Below are 20902 nucleotides of genomic sequence, written 5' to 3' on the forward strand. Positions count from 1 at the left end.
ATCAGCTGCTCGATTCTTCACCGCACCACTCACAGATTGGAGCTCCGTGCGCTCTGGAGAGACCAGGCAGCCACAGGGCTGGGACACATGTGGAATGGGTATACAGTCCAAGCAGAAATAAAATAATTAATATGCAATATATATCAATGTGTTTCCAGTAATTCCCTTTAAATATAGTTACAAAAAACACCAACAAATATTGCAAATTTGGATTTTGTTTGTGGGATATTGTTATTTCTTATCAGCGGCTCAGCAGCACTGACGATGCCGAACCAAGAGGGCGCAGCATATCGTGCGCCCAGCAGTCGATGCGCACTCGCAGTTAGAAAACTGTAATTGGATAAAAGTTCTATCAGAAAGTCGCATGCCTGGACAGAAGGTGTATATTTTTTAATGTAGGATTTGGAGTTTGATTGATTAAAGCGGAGCAACTGAATGCACAATGACGCACATGCTTGGAGCCTTCAGGACGGAGATCACTTTTTAAAAATGGTACACTTCCATGTGCCGGAAATCCGGCGCGGCGCCGGAAAACTTTAAGCCCTGGCAGGCATATGGCAAACATTTGGTACAGTTAAAATGACTCAGCAGAGGTGGTAAAACCAGAACCAGTATTAACACCTCAGTCCAGTAGGTGGTTATTTATGTGAAGAAGTTACTGCATGAAGGACAGAATATCATTCTCCTTTAATTTCTGTTTTCATAAAAAAAAATAACAGAAAAACTCAGCAACAAATAAATATCAGTATATACAGTACATATAGTATTGTGATAGAAAGTTTGTTGTTCCTAGTGTTATACTACACGTTGGTCCTCGTGAGAGCGCTGGTGGAAGACAAAAGAGACAGCAGCGTCCCAGGAGGCTTTCAACACCGGGTCCCTCAGGCCCTTCTTGTCAAAGCAGTGGTTCCACTGGGAAAAGTCACTGGTACAGTCAGAATCCTCTGCAGGAGGCCGGACCTCTCTGCCATTCACACAGCGACGACAGCGAAACCTAACACCAACACAAGAGGGAGAAAGAGAGGCTGATTCAATACACAGCATACTTCACAGTCAGAAATTGTATGTACATCATATAAAATGAAAGAAACCTCTTCAGTAAAACCTTCAAGCTGTAGCTTTGAGCAGAACCCTGCTGTTTTCACATGCAAAAATATCAAGCTTTGACTGTGTGGAATGAGTAAGGCAGTCAGTTATCAGTTTAAAATATTATTGTGCATAGCGTAAAACTCCAAACAAACATTAAGCGGTGGTGATGGCCCGTCTAATTTTATTCAGTTCAATTCAATTTTATTTATATAGCTGCAATTACAGGCCAAATTGTCTCAAGACACTTTATAGAACCCAATGTGGAGCCACATGTAAAAACAAGGAGCAGTCATGCATAAACTATTCATAGAGGAATGTGTGATGACAACGAGAGCACTTAGCACCTCACACTGTCTGCAGGAGAGGCGAAGAGTAGGAGGACATGCAGACATGTTTGATTTCTAGTTGTAGGTCAGCCACACTTCAGCAGAGCTCAGAGCCCAATTCAATATCAGTGTAATCACAGAGGAAGAGTCGAGGAATACTGACTTGTACTTAAAGTGTGCTTATGTATGTGTGTGTAGTGTGAGTACGCATAAACAGCTGTGTTTGGGAAATAAATGTGGGTGAGCCACAGCTGTGTTACATGAAAAAGGAAAGGCTGCTATTAAAGTTAGTTTCATGTAAAAAAGTTACACTCTGCAACCAAGAAGCACAAATAATACTCTACACTACACAAAGATTTGAAATTGTTGTTAAACATTTTAATTATTTACTTATGAGTGACCAACTGTTTCATAGCTTTTATTTACACTGCAGCCATAGCTTTGTACAGTGTGTGTAAATATGAACTATATTTGTGGCAGTGTAGTACAGTCTTAAAACTGCTCTTGTCCTTTTCATATACAGCGCCTTGTGAAAGTATTCGCCCCTCTTGAACTTTTCAACCTTTCGCCACATTTCAGGCTTCAAACATAAAGATATAAAATTTAAATTTTTTGTCAAGAATCAACAACAATTGGGACACAATCGTGAAGTGGAATGCAATTTATTGGATATTTTATACTTTTTTAACAAATAAAAAACTGAAAAGTGGGGCGTGCAATATTATTCGGCCCCTTTACTTTCAGTGCAGCAAACTCACTCCAGAAGTTCAGTGAGGATCTCTGAATGATCCAATGTTGTCCTAAATGACTGATGATGATAAATAGAATCCACCTGTGTGTAATCAAGTCTCCATATAAATGCACCTGCTCTGTGATATTCTCAGGGTTCTGTTTAAAGTGCAGAGAGCATCATGAAGACCAAGGAACACACCAGGCAGGTCCCAGATACTGTTGTGGAGAAGTTTAAAGCCGGATTTGGATACAAAAAGATTTCCCAAGCTTTAAACATCTCAAGGAGCACTGTGCAAGCAATCATATTGAAATGGAAGGAGTATCAGACCACTGCAAATCTACCAAGACCCGGCCATCCCTCTAAACTTTCACCTGGAACAAGGAGAAGACTGATCAGAGATGCAGCCAAGAGGCCCATGATCACTCTGGATGAACTGCAGAGATCTACAGCTGAGGTGGGAGAGTCTGTCCATAGGACAACAATCAGTCGTACACTGCACAAATCTGGTCTTTATGGAAGAGTGGCAAGAAGAAAGCCATTTCTCAAAGATATCCATCAAAAGTCTGGTTTGAAGTTTGCCACAAGCCACCTGGGAGACACACCAAACGTGGAAGAAGGTGCTCTGGTCAGATGAAAGCAAAATCGAACTTTTTGGCCACAATACAAAACGATGTGTTTGGCGTAAAAGCAACACAGCTCATCACCCTGAACACACCATCCCCACTGTCAAACATGGTGGTGGCAGCCTCATGGTTTGGGCCTGCTTTTCTTCAGCAGGGACAGGGAAGATGGTTAAAATTGATGGGAAGATGAATGGAGCCAAATACAGGACCATTCTGGAAGAAAACCTGTTGGAGTCTGCAAAAGACCTGAGACTGGGACGGAGATTTATCTTCCAACAGGACAATGATCCAAAACATAAAGCCAAATCACCAATGGAATGGTTCACAAATAAACGTATCCAGGTGTTAGAATGGCCAAGTCAAAGTCCAGACCTGAATTCAATGGAGAATCTGTGGGCAGAGCTGAAGACTGCTGTTCACAAACGCTCTCCATCCAACCTCACTGAGCTCCAGCTGTTTTGCAAGGAAGAATGGGCAAGAATTTCAGTCTCTCAATGTGCAAAACTGATAGAGACATACCCCAAGAGACCTGCAGCTGTAATTGCAGCAAAAGGTGGCCCTACAAAGTATTAATGCAAGGGGGCCGAATAATATTGCACGCCCCACTTTTCAGGTTTTTAGTTGTTAAAAAAGTTTAAATATCCAATAAATTTCACGATTGTGTCCCACTTGTTGTTGATTCTTGACAAAAAATTAAAATTTTATATCTTTATGTTTGAAGCCTGAAATGTGGCGAAAGGTTGAAAAGTTCAAGGGGGCCGAATACTTTCACAAGGCACTGTATCTCAGATCTAATGAGGGTGTGCCACACAGAAGGACATCTTTCTATGACTGACTGTGACAGTGAAATATTGCTCAATGTTCCACAGCGAATGACATTTCTGAACCTAAAGCATATGCACAAATGTATCAATCTGACACAAAGATTTGGTACACATATTTCTGTCCTATTCTACACACACACTTTTAGCTGGGAGCATTATCTGGCACCCTAAGAATATACAGTCTGATTATCCTAAATCAATTGCTGTAGCTGTAAAGTCACGTTACTCAAATTCCACATAAAATCTGATAAAGCAAGTAGTATCACAGCTAATCATACAAAAGGCTACAGTTTATTCTGCTAATATTACCCCATGTATTAGGGTTGAGTTTGACTTTTGGTAATTATTATTCAGGAAATTCTTGTTTAAACTGATGAACTGTGTTATACTGCACAAAAGACATTTTTGACTTGTCTCTCCTTCTATGTGACAGGAGCAAAAAGCATTTAGAAACGGTTTGAGGTTCAGAAGATTAAACGCAGAAGAGCTGTTAACCCCTTGACACCATTTTTTGCAAATTCAAAACATACCACTTTCATTCAGACTGCAGCAGAGATGGCGTATCCATTCCACTAATGCTGGTTTGTCCATATTCAATACGTACCTCAGAACTTTTTGCAAGCACTGGTTAGCAGGACCGGTCAGAGTGGGAATTAATTATTATACATCTGTTATTATTATATATTTATGTATCTATGTTCTAAATTTAATAGATAAATGAACAACCTCCACTTATTTTAGCATCAGCTGGAAAACAAAAACACACAAAAAATGTTTTTTTATTTAATTTAAATAAATTCAGGCATCAAGGGGTTAAGTAGACATAAACAACATCGTGTTTGTTGATGTTACTTTTTCATATTCATTGCTTATACATTGGCTTATATTGTTGGAGATGTTTCATATCTTTTAGTTGTTCCGTTTGTAGAAATAAATCCCCCCTTTTGAGGACTTTAGGGTTTTGGATTAACTTCTTTTCACGATCTAGTATATAAAGCTATTTAAATTCTCTGCAGAATGAGCAGTGTGAGCAGTATGACGAACTTGTGAGAGTAATGTGTTTTTTACTTGTCATGTGTGTCGCTGGTCGTCTCCTCGTTGAGAGTGAAGAGTTCTCGGAGTTCACCCAGAGAGAAGTGACGCTCCACATCCTGCTCTTCGTCCACCACACAGCTGCTCAGCGCTTTCTTATGGGCCTGCCTTTGCAGTATCTTTTCCTCGATCGTCCCAGTCTGTCAGCAAAGACACAAGTCAAGTGTGGAACAAATGCACCTGTTTTGACATATTGAATATAAGGTCCTTAGGTTTGTTGAAGAATTATATCAGTAGAGACTTTTTCTGTTTGAAAATACTGCTGTGAAAACTCAGAGACACTGAGTAGCAGTGACAATTTGTTGTATGTAAAACATTGTAGTGCTGTGTTGAACTCACAGAGAGCAGTCTGTAAATGTAGCAGCTCTTTTTCTGGCCATCTCTCCACACCCGAGCCATTGCCTGCTCATCGTTGGCTGGGTTCCAGTCAGGATCAAACATCACCAAACGATTAGCACCAATCAGATTGAGGCCACATCCACCAGCCTTGCTGCTCAGCATGAAGATGAACTCGGGATTCTGATAAAAACAGAAATTTATATTTTGTTAAAATACTTTAAAAAAAAACAAAAAAACAAAACTCATTGTTTATAACAGATCTTCCAACTCACAGATGGACTATTGAATCTATCCACAATCTTGGCCCTTTTCTTGATGGACATAGTGCCATCCAGTCGAACATAGAGGTATCTGAAACAGAACAAGAAAAGGGCTGTTGCTCACTGGAACTAGCAAACCACACGTATCAGACAAAATTCAATGTGAGATTCCCCAAAAGCACCTTCTAGATCTGCACAGCTTTTCAAAGAGGTCCAGTGTTTGAGTGTAGTTGGATACAAGCACCACCTTGTCACTAGTTGTAGTTCTAGTCATGGCCAGAATGTAGTCAAGAACCAGCATTTTCCCTGGAACAAAAAGACAACAGATGAAATTGTGTATTAATTTCACATTAGAGTAACAAGCATTTTTAAACCTTCAATAACTGATTTTCTTCTTCACTTTGGGGCTAATAACGCAACACTCACATATTAGAGGTTGTTATGGAAAATTTGGTAGCTGATTATTTACACATCACAGAAACTATCTGTCAGGGAAAACAGCTCCATATCAGTCATGTGGGAAAAATAAGTATAGCAGAAATTGTTAACTTGTTCAACATATTTGAACACGCAAAAACTTGATCCTCTTTGAACCATTGCCAACAGATAAAGGTGATGTACTCAAACAAATGACACAGAAAACTGACATCTTGCCATTTTCTTAATTTAAATGAATAAAAACTGTCTGTGACATGTAGGCTCTGCTGTTCTCTTTGATATTAAGTGTACAGTGTCACTATGCAAAGATCTAAAGCGCTCTCTAAAGCCTTCAGAGCTTTCAAATGACTACCTATGTGTGCAGGACTAACCACTCCACAACTTCAGCCTACGACTAAACTGCTGAATGCAAATGAAGCTTCCAGGAACTTCAAAATTTTATTTCAGGAGCTGCAGGAAAAACAACCGTTTGTGTAGAATTGCTGCATCTACAATCAGAGATAGCACAAATGTGACCTGCATAGGAGACGCACTGAGAAAACGCATAGAGAAGAACCTCATACCAGCTACCCATCATGGTGGAACTCTTCCTGTTTGGAGTTTCTTCACTACCCTATGGACTGGACAGCCTGCAGTCACTGAGTCAACTCTGAATTCTGCATCACATCAAAGAGTACTTGATAATAATGTAAGGCCATCTGTTTGAAGGTAAACGTGAACCAGAAGTGGACCTTTTAACAGAATAATGAGCCCAAGCACACTATCAAATCCACCAAAGAACTAAATATCTTGTTTCACCATCCAGTGGCAGCAACTAAAATTTTCATCATAACCCCCATGTATGATGACAATAAAGCTATTCTATTCTATTCTATTCTATTCAAAGAATGGCTCAAAAAGAACTGTTGGTTATAGAATGACCTGGGCAAGAAAAAAAGATTCACTTCAAAATGTTCTTGAGGAAACTCAAACAGACAGTACATTTGCAACTGATAGAGTTTCTACCCTTAGTTTTGCCTTCAGTAAGTAAAAAGCAGCTCATTTACGTTGATGTCAGATGAATAACTCCATTGCGGAACATTTCAATTTGTTGCCTTGAAAAGCTCCTGTCTTGCTTTTATGGTATGTTTTGGATCGTTATCCATCTGTACTGTGAAGCATTGTCTAAATAGTTCTAAATAGTATCTGTTAAAGAGGTTAAGTCAATGCTTTTAGACACCGAGAGCATCCAACCAGGAAACATAAAAACTTAATTGACGTGCTTAATAACCGCACCAATTCGATTTACCTTATGATGCACAGTGTCTTTAGCCTAGCCGCGCTAGACAACCCACAGCAACGAATTTAATTCTCTGCCAGGGTGGTCTAGTTACCCTCCATAAGCCTCGAGGTTGGATGCTCCTAAAACTGGCCGGACCAATCACCATGAAGTGTAGAGTCAGAAGGCGGGCGTAACTAAGTGACGACAGAGGCACGACCATTCTGACAGAAATAACCAGAAACAACTAGCCTAGCGGCGCTAGACAACCCACGGCAACGAATTTAATTCTCTGCCAACAAAAACGACAACAGTCATTGAGCTCCATTAGTACCGACTCTGAATAATCTTTCTGTTAACATGTCTGTAATATACTTGAGCTTCACCCATTGACTGTATAAATAAGGCTTCACCGAACTACCGCATCCTCTGATTTCTGGCGTTCTAGGAACTACGTCAGCCTATTTGTTGCGCTGATTGGTTGTATACCTACCCAATTGCTACAGAGTGATTTGAAAGACAACCTTTTAGCCCGCCTCCCTCCCTGCCGAGGGTAACTAGACCCTTGTGTCTTCAGAGCTGGGTCTAGCGCGGCTAGGCTACAGTGTCTTTATTTTTTACCCAGAATTCTTCAAAGTGCATAAATTTACATCCACAAGTAGCCATTCAACGTTCAGCGTTACATGGTCAAAAACTGGTTCTGGTTGGAAATCCTGCCTGGATACAATGGTTCCTATCTTTTATAGGTAAAATTGACAATTAACTCATAAAGGAGTGAAACCCACTGACACCAAATTACCTGCATTTCCTAATCTGCTCCTACAGTATCTGCACACTTCAGAACATATCCTACTACTTCTATCAGCCGTCACAGCATCACTGAACACCAATGACCCAGTCTACTTGCAGCCACATTGCCTCCACCATGTCTGACAGATGGTGTCGATCATAAAACCTTTATTTTCTTTTCATACTCTCCCCATCACCTTGATACATGTTTATCTGGGTTTCCTCCATCCAAAGAATCTTGTTCCAGAACTGAACAGGCTGTTTTGAATGTTTTCTAGCAAAGTCTAATGCAACCTTTCTTTACTGAGTGTCATCAGTAGTTTGGATCCTGAAGTAAACCCTCTGTATTATCTTCATGAAGGTGTCTCTTGACTGTATTTGACCCCTTTCAGAGCATTTTTGACTTGGTTAGATGTTAAGAGGGTAATTTTCTTCACCCTGCAAAGAATTCTGTCATCGGTGTACCACAGATATTTAAGATAAGCACGTTTGTGAGTAAGATAAGAATGTAGATGTTAACAAGTAAGCTAGTCTAAGCTGTTGTTCAGAGTCTGAGGCTCTCGTGTTACGTAGCACTCTGCTGTCTGCCTGTGTGTCACTGTGACTGCAGTTGTGATATTTTGCTGAGTTTACTACTTCATGGCAAATACAGTTTAAAATTAAGCCATTTTATTGGCTTCATTAAAACAAGATGAAGGTAGACGTAGAAAAAGGTCACTCCAAGCACTCAAGTTTCATTTGGATAAGCGGTTGAAATGATTCACCTGCAAGTAATATGCCCATGCAGCTTATCCTGATCATTTTTCCATTGTTTATCTGAACCTTTGATGACTTATAAATGAGTCAAGAGAAATACTCACATGTAATAAACCATACATCAGCGTACTGCTAAGAGAAAGGTTTGTCTGTTATTCTAATACTTCCCTCATCATTATACCTGTGCATACTTTTTTTTAAAAAATCTTGTAGAAAGTGAGTCAGCAAGAGTCTCCAAGTTGTGTATCCAGATTATTTTATAACACCATGAGAGCAGCACTGACATGGTCTTACCAGAGAGCTGAGGCTCCACAGCTTTAGTGCAGTAGCCAGGAGGAAATAGATCCAGAGCCCCCTCGAAGCCCTCCTCACCCTCCACACACTTGTCATAGATGAGAGCTGGGTCTGGGACGTAGGACAGCGGTTAGTATTTTTACCAAACACCAGATCATTCTAAAGAAGCATACGTATATATTATGGTCAATGCACAGCAGTACTTACGATTGCACAGTTTCTTGAGCGATGTGATGGAAGATAGGGAGGAGACACTTATTTTGCCCTCTTGTAATGTCTCAATGGGTTTGGCCTGGCTCAGGAAGCGCCTGTAGAGCTCTGTTTGCAGAGGAGTCAGCCTGCAGGGAATCAATCAAAGCCACATTCATTATGCTCCTAAATGCTTACATGTTTTCTTCAGATACTGTTACAACATTGGTAAAAATGTGTTTCAATATGTATCTGTAGCCATATTTGTTCATTTATATCAATTTCAGTTGAAATAAAAGTCTTGTTTTTAGGATAGTATAGACACAATGTAATTTTTTATTTTATTTTTATTTGAGAAATTTGGTTAATGAAACTCCAAGTAAGTCAATGAAAAAGCATTTACAAACTGGTACAGAGAGAAAACTTCACATTCTGTGTACGTCAGCAGCTGGATAATCCAACTTGCACTGGGAGAATCATCACTGGTGAGCAGAGGGAGCTCATTGTTTTCTTAGACATTACGGTGGTCGTGAACTGTAAATGCTTGTAGTTTTAAGGCCACAACACAACATCACCTGTCCTATTTGCTGGATTTGACCTTCTCTTCAAGTTGAAGGATTACCATTTTGACACAGTTTAGAACAGTGGTTCTCAACCCTGTTCCTCAGGACCCCATGTCCTGCATGTTTTAGATGCTTCCCTGCTCCAACACACCTGACTCAAATGATCAGCTCGTCATCAGGCTTCTGCAGAGGCTTGATGACGAGCTGATCATTTGAGTCAGGTGTGTTGGAGCAGGGAAGCATCTAAAACATGCAGGGCATGGGGTCCTGAGGAACAGGGATGAGAACCACTGGTTTAGAAGATGCAGCTCTAACTGCAGATGGTGCTTCACATGTTTATTACAAGAATTGCAGATGCACTGGGAGAGCTATTTTGTTGAGCAGGGGGACCATGTTTGTGCTCCACCTTGCTTCGCATACTCTGAGAGACACTCTGCAGCTGAGAACTTTGGAGGTGGGCTGGTAACCCAGTCAGTCAGGTATGAGAAACAATACTGGTCATTTCTGTGCTTTTTCGATTGGTAGAAAAAAAATGTCCTCGCTTTTGATCAGGTGAGCATTTGGCTGTTAATAGGCCACCCAGAAATCTACTAACTCCAACTCCCATAAAGTTGGGACATTGTGTGAAACATGAATAAAAACAGAAGACAATGTTTGCAAATCTTTTTCAACCTATATTCAATCAAATGCACTACAAAGAGAAGATATTGAATGTTGAAACTCATAAACTTTCTTGTTTATTTGCAAATATTTACTCATCTTAAATTCGATGCCTGCAACACGTTCCTATAAAGCTGGGACAGGGGCAACAAAAGACCAGGAAAGTTGAGGAATGCTCAAAAAACACCAGTTTGGAACATACCACAGGAGAACAGGTTAATTAGGATCAGGTGAGTGTCATGACTGGGCATAAAAAGAGCATCCCCAAAAGGCTCAGTCCTTCACAAACAAGGATGGGAAGACATTCACCACATTGGGAACAATTACGAGAGCAAATAGTCCAACAGTTTAAGAATAACGTTTCTCATTATGCACTTGCAAAGAATCTTAGAGATTTCACCATGTACAGTCCATAATATCATCATAAGATTCAGAGAATCTAGAGAAATCTCTGCATATAAGCAGCAAGACCAAAAACCAATCCTGAATGCCCCTCAGGGTCACTGCATCTAAAACAGCAAGTTAAAACTTTACCATGAAAAGTGAAAGCCTCATATTAACAACACCCAGAGACACTGCCGGCTTCTCTGAGCCCAAACTCATCCTAAATGAACTGAAACAAGGTGGAAAAGTGTGCTGTCATCTGATTTATCCACATTTCAAATTGTTTATGGAAATCATGGACGTCATGTCCTCTGTGGTAAAGAGGAAAAGGATCATCCAGATTGTTATCAGAGCAAAGTCCAAAAGCCAGCATCTGTGGTGGTATGGGGGTGTGTTAGTGCCCATGGTATGGGGAACTTAACATTAACGCTGAAAGGGATATACAGGCTTTGGAGCAACATATGCCGCCATCCAAGCAACATCTTTTTCAGGCACGTCTCTGCTCATTTCAGCAAGTCAATGAAGAGCCACATTGTGCATGTGTTACCACAGTGTGGCTTTGTAGTAACAGAGTGCAGGTACTAGACTGACCCACCTGCAGTCCAGACCTGTCTCCTACTGAAAATGTATGGCTCACTATGAAGGGCAAAATACAACAATAAAGACCTCGGACTGTTGAGCAACTGAAGTCATACATCAAGCAAGAATGGGAAAGAATTCCACCTACAAAGCTTCAACAATTAGTGTTCTGAGTTCCCAAACATTTATTGAGCATTGCTAAAAGGAAAGGTGATGTAACACAGTGATAAACATGCTTCTTTTCCAGCTTTATAGGAACGTGTTGCAGGCATCAAATTCAACATGAGTGGATGTTTGCAAATAAACAATAAAGTTTATCAGTTTGAACCTTAAATATCTTGTCTGTAGTGAATTCAATTGAATATAGGTTGAAAAATACTTGGAAATCACTGTTTAACACAACGTCCCAATTTCATTGGAATTTCAAAAAACAAACACAAATTAACAGTTCTACAAACCTCTCATCAGTAACCAAGTGAATAAACCTACCTGCAACACACAACCTGCTCAATTTTCACAGGTAGATACTTGGACAAGATATCTGATGTTCTCCTTATCAAACACCTGTTATGCAGAACAATGCAAGTACAAGAGGAATGTTAAAAGCCAGCTAAATACAGCTTAACACGTAAAAAGTAAGGATTACGATAAAAAGCATAAAATCTCAAATTATTTGTATTCATGTTTGCAAATCTTAGATTAAAATATCTATATTTAAATAATTTCTAAAATATTAATTCACAATAAATTAGGAATAACAAAAAAGGACGGAAATGTGAAAATTAAGAACATAAAGCAGAAAAAACAGTGCAAAGGACTGACAAAAATAAGTCAGATTTCAAGAGGTGAAATAAGAACACACACTACATCTGCTTGGTGAGCTCACCTGTTGACAACGCTGATCAGCTCCTTGAGCTTTTCTTCTCCAATCTGTCTGTCTTTATCATTGGCACTTGCATCCCGTCCTCTGAGGATTGGAAGCTCAAATCGCTTTTTAAACTCTTGAGCTGTGCCTGCCATTGAGGAGAAAAACAAGTCCAGGAGATCAGAAATAAGGCCAATGTGTCTGAATTGTTCTGTATGTGGGGCTGCTTACCAAGTATTCCAGCATTGACAAAGTGGACCAGGCTGAAGTACTCCAGCAGGTCATTCTGGATGGGAGTGCCTGATATCAGCACTCTCTTCTGGGCACTCATGGCATTCAGGGCCTGATATGTTTGGTTGTCAGAGTTCTTCAGCCGATGTCCCTACAGCACATAAATTTTATAGTTCTGTCATTTCTTCAAACAATCTTTGACAGCTCTGAATTGTGAGGGCTGCAGTGAAATACCTCGTCACAGATGATCAGTCCAACTTTACCCTTGTGCAAAACCTCAGCATGCAGGCGAAATGTCTCATATGAAATGATGAGGATTGGTGTCGGTACCCTCAAACCGTGCTGAGAGATGAAATTTACTACACAGCAAAGAAAACAAATCAGTTACTAAACTCTGATATTTTGAAGGAAGGATCAAGTGAAAACAGAACCAATGCTATTAAAGCTCAATATGTTCAAGTAGTACCCATCAGTTACCCTTAGAACGTTCTCCACACTAATGGCATGGGTCACAATCACAAATGTCACAAAAAAAAATTAGTTTGTCCTCTAGCTTTCTGTTGTTTGTGAAATAAACAACCCAGGCCCAGGCCAGGACACGAACCAGAGATCTTGTAGGTGCAAGGCAACAGTGCTAACCACTGAGCCACTTTGTAGCCCTTCAGTAAGTTAAATCCATCCATTTTCTATGCACTGCTTATTCCTCATTAGGGTCATGAATATATGTTCTCTAAATAACTGACACACTTACATTACTGAGTGCGTCCTAAACGATAAGACAAAAATCATGCTATTCTAAAGGAAAGAATGTTTCCTAATGCTTTGGTGACTTCTCAATGTTTTTTTAACTAAGCTTCACTTACAGGAGCCACTATTTTTGTTTGGCTACAACTGAAAGTGTGAAATGAAATGTTGGGGTTTGATTCGGCAAAGCAATAAAGTGGAGGCCTAAAAAACAAACAAACAAAAAACAAGAAGCCTCTCTGCTCCTGGTCCTTCAAGTTGGTGCACTGACATTTACTCTCTTTTGCCAGCAGTGAGGCTAAAGTTTCAATTTGACCAGCATGGAGAAGTATTTCCAAGAACTTTGCTTTAGATGTTTACAGTGTGACAGAAGCAAAAGCAACATACCTAGCTGTCTATCAATTTCATCCTTTGAACCTCCATCAATAGCCACTGGTGTAACGCGTCCTCCCAGCCACTTTCCTACTTCATTATACCAGTTGCGCACCAGACTGGAAGGTGAAACCACAATGGCTTTGTCTATCTCTGGCTTAGCATCAGGGCTTTGGCGTAGCAGAGTCCACATGAGGGTGATGCACTGCAAAGTCTTTCCCAGGCCCATCTCATCAGCCATGATGCAGCCGTACGATTCTGGGATGCGTCTGCCCGTCACACACTCCCACAGGAATTTCACCCCCTAAAGAATGAACACTTCCACTGTAACTTTGAAGAAAAGAATAACCTGGGATTCACTGACTTGCTTTTTCTGATGCTATGAATTGCACTTAATGGTCTTCGTCACATGTCACAGATTAAGACTCTGGAAAATCTTCAGAAACTTTTAGAAAAGCAAGTCAGTGGACCTTTAAGGCTCATTCTTGGTTTTCACGTGATAAATGATGACTTTGAAAGCAGACATGCATGCAATAGGTACACATCGGCCTGCTGTCCTCATATCAAACACAGAGAAACAAACACGTTGTCTGGAAAATCCAGACTGACTTTATTTATGTATTAATATAAATACAATAAAGGCAGTCTGGCATTGTGATGATAGGAGACGATTTCAAAAAGGAGAGCTAACAAATGCAGCTTGAACGAGAAAGAACCAATCAGCGTAACACGGATGTGACGCACAAACAAATCGACCTGTAGTCCATGTAGTCCAAACAACAATGGCATGCAGCCGAGAAAGCGTCGCGGTGAATGATTACTGCCGTTTGTCACAAAATCTGCGAATACATGGGTGCTCTCAAGTACAACACTTATTTTTGAAAAGGCTACGCAACAAAAGACTCCTTCCGAACGATTAGTGGTGTTAGGAATAACTTTAATCGAGCCAAACCAAAGTCGGTGTTTGGTTACGGGAGGTGCACAGGTGTTTATGGGTAATCCAGGCGCTGAAGATGATGCAGCATTAACTCCCGCCTCCTGTGCTATGATTGGTCGTACCAAACTGTCCCGGGAGGGAAACGCGATTCAATTCGCCCAATGCCAAACTGACTCTCCTGTATCTCCTAACATGGAGATAGGAGATTACATGGAGATTCAGTTTGGATTTTCCAAGCTAACAAACACGCCTTCTGTGGATGTGTAAGAAAGTAGAATTTTGCATGTTTTACAGATTGCAGCAGCGATTTACAGCCGGTCTGTAGCACTGTGTCAATGTGAATACTCCTGGGGTGTAATTTAGAACCTCCCACTATGTTTGAACAGTCAATGGAGATCATCTAAAACCAAAACACTTCCAAAGTTCAGTGTTGGAAATAATATTTGAATAATCGTTTTAATGCTACAAATATTGGGTGTTGCATGTGAAACTAACTATGTGATGACTGAATATATCTGACTGCATAACCGAAGCTGAATAACTGAGTGACTCATATTTAACCACCATTAATGCACAACAGCTACAAACTAACGGACAAAACCTTACAAAGGTTAAAGCTCCTGCTTGCATGCTAGGCTGCACAACACTTTGACAGGAAACACAGAGAACAGTCGTGAACCAGACACCACATCCATCTCACTTCTGCGTGACAAATACACACCACATTCAGTCCTCACAACACAGTAGAAACACCTCTACATTCACACATCGTCCTTCAGGCTGAAGATGGTCCAGATTGGCTGAAGACAGAAGATGTCTAAGGAGGGCTCGAGTTTAAACTGTGGATCCCCCCAACTATAGACCAATCAGATAGAAGTACATTCTCATACAAAACTCTGTGTAATGTTAAGTTAGGCTTCCTTTTTGGGGAAGTTGGCTACAGCAACTCTCTTGTGTATTAGACACAGAGAACTGTGGTTTTTCAACCAAGAAGGTCCATGTACACGCTTATAATTCTCCAATGCATATGAAATATTCTTAAAGGATAATTGGGACTTAGGATTCCTCATTATAGCAAGCAAATAAAAGCGCTGGCATCAGCAGCGACTATTTCAACTACAATCTACTAGCATCTTCTTGCACAATCTCTCCTCACAACGGGCATTTGTTTGCTTGAATTTGCAGTCAGCAAACTTTGAGTGTAAACAGTTCAGGTGGTCACAACTTTTGCTCAGCACATGGACATTCCTTGTTGAATTGTGGATGAGGAAATTTACATCAGTTGTGCCTTTACAGACGCACAAAACATGAACTGGTTTTGACTAAAGTTTGTTTGTCCACTTATTGTTTAGAACGTATTGCACAATTCATTTGTAGTTTCTGTAGGCAATCACTGATGTAAGATTCTACATCTGCTGTTTCATGCGACTGTTATGATTCTTTCAATATGGACATGTCAGATTTACTACAATGTTTTTTATTTTATTTGGTCAGAAAAGTTTAGAAAACAAAACTTCTGGTTTACCTCTCTCTGGTGGGGTCTAAGCACTTTTCCTAGGACTGGATCCACAACAACATGGACCGGTAGTTTTTCTCTGAAACGAAATGTCACATGCTGCTTTTTAATCACAAACACCCCAGCTCTCTGGCAGCTGCAGGGTTCCTACAGCTGCATGTAACTGTTTATGTCTATAGGGATCTGGACTTTCTGCTCGTTTTATTAGTAAGGGCTAGTTTTCAATCACTCAATCACAAATGCTTTAACTCACAAAAATCCTTTTTAGGACAATGCAACAGAAGGAAAACCCCATATGTTTTGAACCTACTTATCGGCTTTGATCAGGTCATGAGCGCTTAGAGTTGGGGATCATAAAGGACCAAGGCATCTTCTGCAAAGGGATCATGAAGTGCTTTCCTTACTCCCGCACGCTTCAGACCGAGTGCCCTGATTCCAAGTGAGCCTGTGGTAATAATTAATCAAGACAGCAGCAGGTCATTCTTTGTCTATTGCACTAGACATGACAGATGAGTCACAGAGAGAAGAAAAATGTTACCTGTGTAATTTGGAATAGGAATTTTAAATGGTTTGGAGAGGATACTTCGAATAAATGCTTCCTGTAGAAAGAATTTTTTAACACATAAGCCAAAGAATGTCATCAAACTGCAACCAATAATGTCTTCATATACAAAACTTAATGTAAAGACAGTGTAGTGATCAGAATCTGAGCTCAATAAAGCTTACATGTTTGTCGCCATCCATACATGCAGGCCGATTGTTCAGCTGCGTCAGAGGCTTTCTAAAGGGGGAAATATGGCTTTCTCTCATCTCATTGTCTCTTCTTCTTCGTTTGTCCTGTGAAAAAGTGTTGTGCATTGTTCAGTTCAACCACATCAATGCTAAACACCACAATCCTCCCTCATTAGCATTTTTATTGATGGCATCATTTAGCTTTATCTGTGTTAAATAAGGATAGAAAGCATGATATCATTTCTATATTTATATTTGGAAATGCATCTAGTGTCATAGGAATTAATGGCTTATATGAATAAAGCATCTGCAATAAAGCAGGTAAAATGTCCACGTTTAGAAATGACTGTTTCCTTAGAGATGAACTACACAAGATGACCCTGAATTAGAGAACGTTGGCTGGTAACAGATCAGAAGACACCTAAAGACACGTTAGAAGAGGTCTGTCTGAGTGTAGCAGCTTAGAGAGTAGCTTCAGCAGTCATGATAAAGTACTTACAGATCCACACGTCCAGTCTTCATCTTCACAGGAATCTCCGGCTTGCTTTCGTTTAGCAACCTGACTGGGAGCAAGGCTCCTTCTCTGGAATGAGGAGTTTGGACATTACCCTGAGATGAAGTTGTCAGTCCAATGCAGTCTGTAGCATGACAGTGAATAAAAACCCTGCTTTCTTACCATTTTGCTTGTGTTCTGGTTACTCTGTTGTACTGAGCCTGCTGTCCTGTGTGTTGTCAGTCTTCCTCTGCGGTTACCCAGAAACAGGCCGCCGCTCTGAGGGCTTCACCTCATGTCTGTCAGTTACGGAGGAGGTAATGAAGTCATAAAGTCAAGGTAGCTCCATGGAAGAATCTTTAGAGCTTTAGTTTAAAATACCTCGGCACTCTCTCCTCGACTAGCTTTACTCCGGTTACTATCAAATTCGCGCTTAATGTTGCACAACATTACGGCAAGCCTAAAGGGACAAATGACTGCGTGTGCCCGCTGTCGGCTGAGCGCCCCCTGGAGCAGAGTGAAGCTTTCAAGGTGGGTCATTGTACAACATGTAGGGAAAAAGTCTGCATACAGTGTGTTTTGCGTTTGATCAGTGTTACTTTAGTGAAGGAGTGTCAAACATGAGGCCCGCTGGCAAGAACCGGCCCTCCTGAGGGTCCAATGCCGCCCGTGGGACGACTTTGTAAAGTGCAAAACACTACAGAGAAGACTTTAACTGCAAATCTTAAACTGGTAAAACTGTAATTTTAAAATAAATTCTAGACCTTGACAAGTTGTTTAGATCATTAAGTAAAAAACTAGATTGCTGATTGTTTTTTTGTCTTTTTTGGTCTGATGTTGTCGTTTGTCTCATTTTTTGTCATTTTGTTTCTCGTTTTTGCTGTTTTGTGTTTCCTTTTTGTCTCGCTTGTGTTTTTGTCTGTCGGTTTGTGTTTTAATTTAATCATTGTTTTGTGCATCATTTTTGTCACATTGTGTTTTTTGACTTGCTTGTGCTGTTAGTCTATTTTTTGTCAATTTGTTTCTTCCTTTTGCAATTTTTGTGTCGTTTGTGTTATTTGTGTCTTTTTTTGTCTCATTTTTGTCGTTTTTCAATTTTTTGTCTCTGCTACTTTTTTGTCAATTTTTTTGTCTGTTTTGTTTTCCTTTGCGTCGTTTGTTTAATCTTTTGTCATTTTGTATCTCATTTTTGTCATTTTGTGTCTAATTTTTGTAATATTTTGTCGTGGTTTTATTGTTTTTTGTCTTTGTTGTCTGATTTTTGTCGCTTTTATCATAAAATAGGTTGCCAATAATAAGAATAGAATAATTCTTTAAATGTGATCTTTTGTTGAACTAAAACAAAGGAAAAATTCACTGTTGTTGTTATTTATAGGTTGTTATGTTATGATTTTGCTGGTCCGGCCCACTTATGAACAAACTGGGCTGGATGTGAGTTGGACACCCCTGCTTTAGTTAGTAAAATATACTTTTTACTCATTATCTGAGAAAAAAAATCATTTTAGATGCTTTACTTCATGAAATACACAGCACTATTTCCAGATAAAACTACCCAAACAGTAAAAAACAAACAAACCAAAACACCCAGATCAATACCTCCACAGGGTTTACTGTTAAAATGACAGTGTGCATGCATGAAGCCACTACATTGCTCTGCCCTTCTGCACTCTGCATCATCCACCTACGCCATATTAATAAAGTGTCACTAACCCTGTATTTATTGCTAATAACTCTGGACAGATATTTAACATATGCTAGAAGAATGCACTGGCAACCAGAACGCAAATTCTAAACGAAAAGCTCAATTTTTTTAGGATTTCCCATACACAGAAAGTTCTTGTGCAATGGTAATCTCACTTCTCGTTTCACAATAACAAAACAAAACTCAGATTACTTTCATCATTAGTACATCTCAATAATCCGACCTATTAGTCCTTGTTTTTATCTCAGTTTCCTTGTATTTGAATGTGCATATCTATTTGTAACGGATGTGAAATTATAGAGCAAAGTGAATGAGAAAGGAGGAAGATGTTTTGTGACTTTGGTTGTAAATGTGTCTTCTGCTGTTGATGATGTTTATGGACCAGTGTTGGTGCTGAAATGTAGATAAAGTCTTTTTCAAATCAGTAAAGACATCTTCTATTTTCTCCACACAAGGTTGTCTCTTTTCCTCAAACCATTTCCAGTTAGCCTAATGCTTGAGGACAATGAAAAATAAACTACATAAAACATACTTTAAAAAACAGTATTAAGTGCACACTGGACTGGTTCGAATTAAGTATAAGATCAAATCAATCTAATCTAGTAGGCACAGAGACTATGCTTACCAGATTAAGATGGTTTGTAACCTGCTTTATTTACTGAGAGATCAGGTGAATTTAGTAGAATATGAATATTTCTTTTCATTGTGAACACACAAATCAAAGACCAGCTGGTGCAGTATTGCTACAGTAAACAGAGTTTGTTTCTGTCCAGGATTGTGTCATGTGTGACACACACTTTCTTCCAACAGGTGGCAGCCTCCCCTTTCTTTAAATCTAGGTTTATTGTGATTTATTTATGTTGAGTACAGACACTTCAACTACATCTACTGTGGTGCTACTACCAGTGGTACATTTGTTCAGAGAACACACGTCTGTATCTTAATACTGCTGGCATTAGAGAAAATGCACCGCACTGAACCAACTGCTAGTGTGTGTCATCTGTTCAGTCCTACTGGTTTGTCTGAAACTTCTTCAGGAATTTGCAGAACTGTGAGTGCTGCAGTGGCAGTTGCAATATTAACCATCAAAGGTTGAAGAGTTGATATTATCTGCATAAAACAAGGAAAATGGACAGTTTTCACCCTGTTTCACTGCAAACACACACATTTGTGTACAAAAAATTGCAAACAAAGAAAGATCTGTGGCATCGTATTATGTTTTGCGTCACAAATGTCTTTGGCTGTTACACATGGATAGTAAGATAAAGATCTTGGTCATTTATCCAAATCTATAAACTTGTAACAGATATGTGAGCTGCCCAACATCTATGTACAATTGGAATAATAAACAATTTCAGCTGTTAACGCATTAGCTTTACTAAAGCCCAGCAAATGGGATCTTATATAGAGGATTTAAAATGCTCAAATGAAAGCAAAGATATAACATCTGGATAGTGATGTGATTGTTCACCAGGAATTAGTCTGCCAAGAAATGTAATTATTTAAATTAGCTTTTCCAATATTGAAGTATATTTTCTTTGCACAATACTATATAATAGATCTCCCTCACAGTTGGTTCCTGTCTTTAATCGAACCATTGATGAGTCATAAGAGTCATTTTAAATGCTGCGTTCATGGGGGTGTCCTCTGGTATCTATCCCCAGGATGCTGGCAGGGGATCCTTCCGATCCTGTGGGTGGTGGGGGAGGGCTTTCACAGAACAGGCTGGTTTTGTTTTTCTTGGTACTACTAAGGGATGTTCTCAGCCTGCAGCAACGATCAGGTAGGTGGAACGTTTCAGAGGAACACCCAAATGGATGTCAGAACACAAGACTTCCCAGAGAACATGGGATCAGAACAAGATGATCAGTGTTTACTTCCCCTGTCAATGGCTTTTGATGATCATTGTATAAAACAATAAAGTGGATCAGACAGGAAGAAGGAACAGACGAATATTGGAAAGAAAATGCTATGAAAGAGAAGTTAAAGACTTAAGGATGGAAAATTAAAATTTACAAAGCCAGACAAAAAATTATTTATAATGTTTATTATTAATATTGTCAAAAAATAAACATTTTCCAATACATAATGAAATGTTTTGAATACATGACATA

At 39.7% G+C, this 20902-nt stretch overlaps 1 protein-coding gene across 1 annotated transcript; it reads right to left on the minus strand.

Annotated features, from left to right (window-relative positions):
• Window positions 1-668: 668 nt before the first annotated feature.
• rad54l (RAD54 like) lies at window positions 669-16460 on the minus strand. Its single transcript, XM_051959950.1, has 15 exons — window positions 16400-16460; window positions 16172-16306; window positions 15871-15940; window positions 13424-13712; window positions 12527-12651; window positions 12293-12443; window positions 12083-12209; window positions 11686-11760; window positions 9029-9159; window positions 8822-8932; window positions 5469-5592; window positions 5299-5377; window positions 5027-5206; window positions 4664-4827; window positions 669-994 (listed from the first exon to the last, which is right to left on the minus strand). Exons 4-15 carry the CDS (start codon window positions 13647-13649, stop codon window positions 796-798), a joined length of 1692 nt encoding a protein of 563 aa, XP_051815910.1. The 5' UTR covers window positions 13650-13712; window positions 15871-15940; window positions 16172-16306; window positions 16400-16460; the 3' UTR covers window positions 669-795.
• Window positions 16461-20902: the final 4442 nt, after the last annotated feature.

Source organism: Acanthochromis polyacanthus, chromosome 15, assembly GCF_021347895.1.
Source record: "Acanthochromis polyacanthus isolate Apoly-LR-REF ecotype Palm Island chromosome 15, KAUST_Apoly_ChrSc, whole genome shotgun sequence".
Classification (NCBI taxonomy): domain Eukaryota; kingdom Metazoa; phylum Chordata; class Actinopteri; family Pomacentridae; genus Acanthochromis; species Acanthochromis polyacanthus.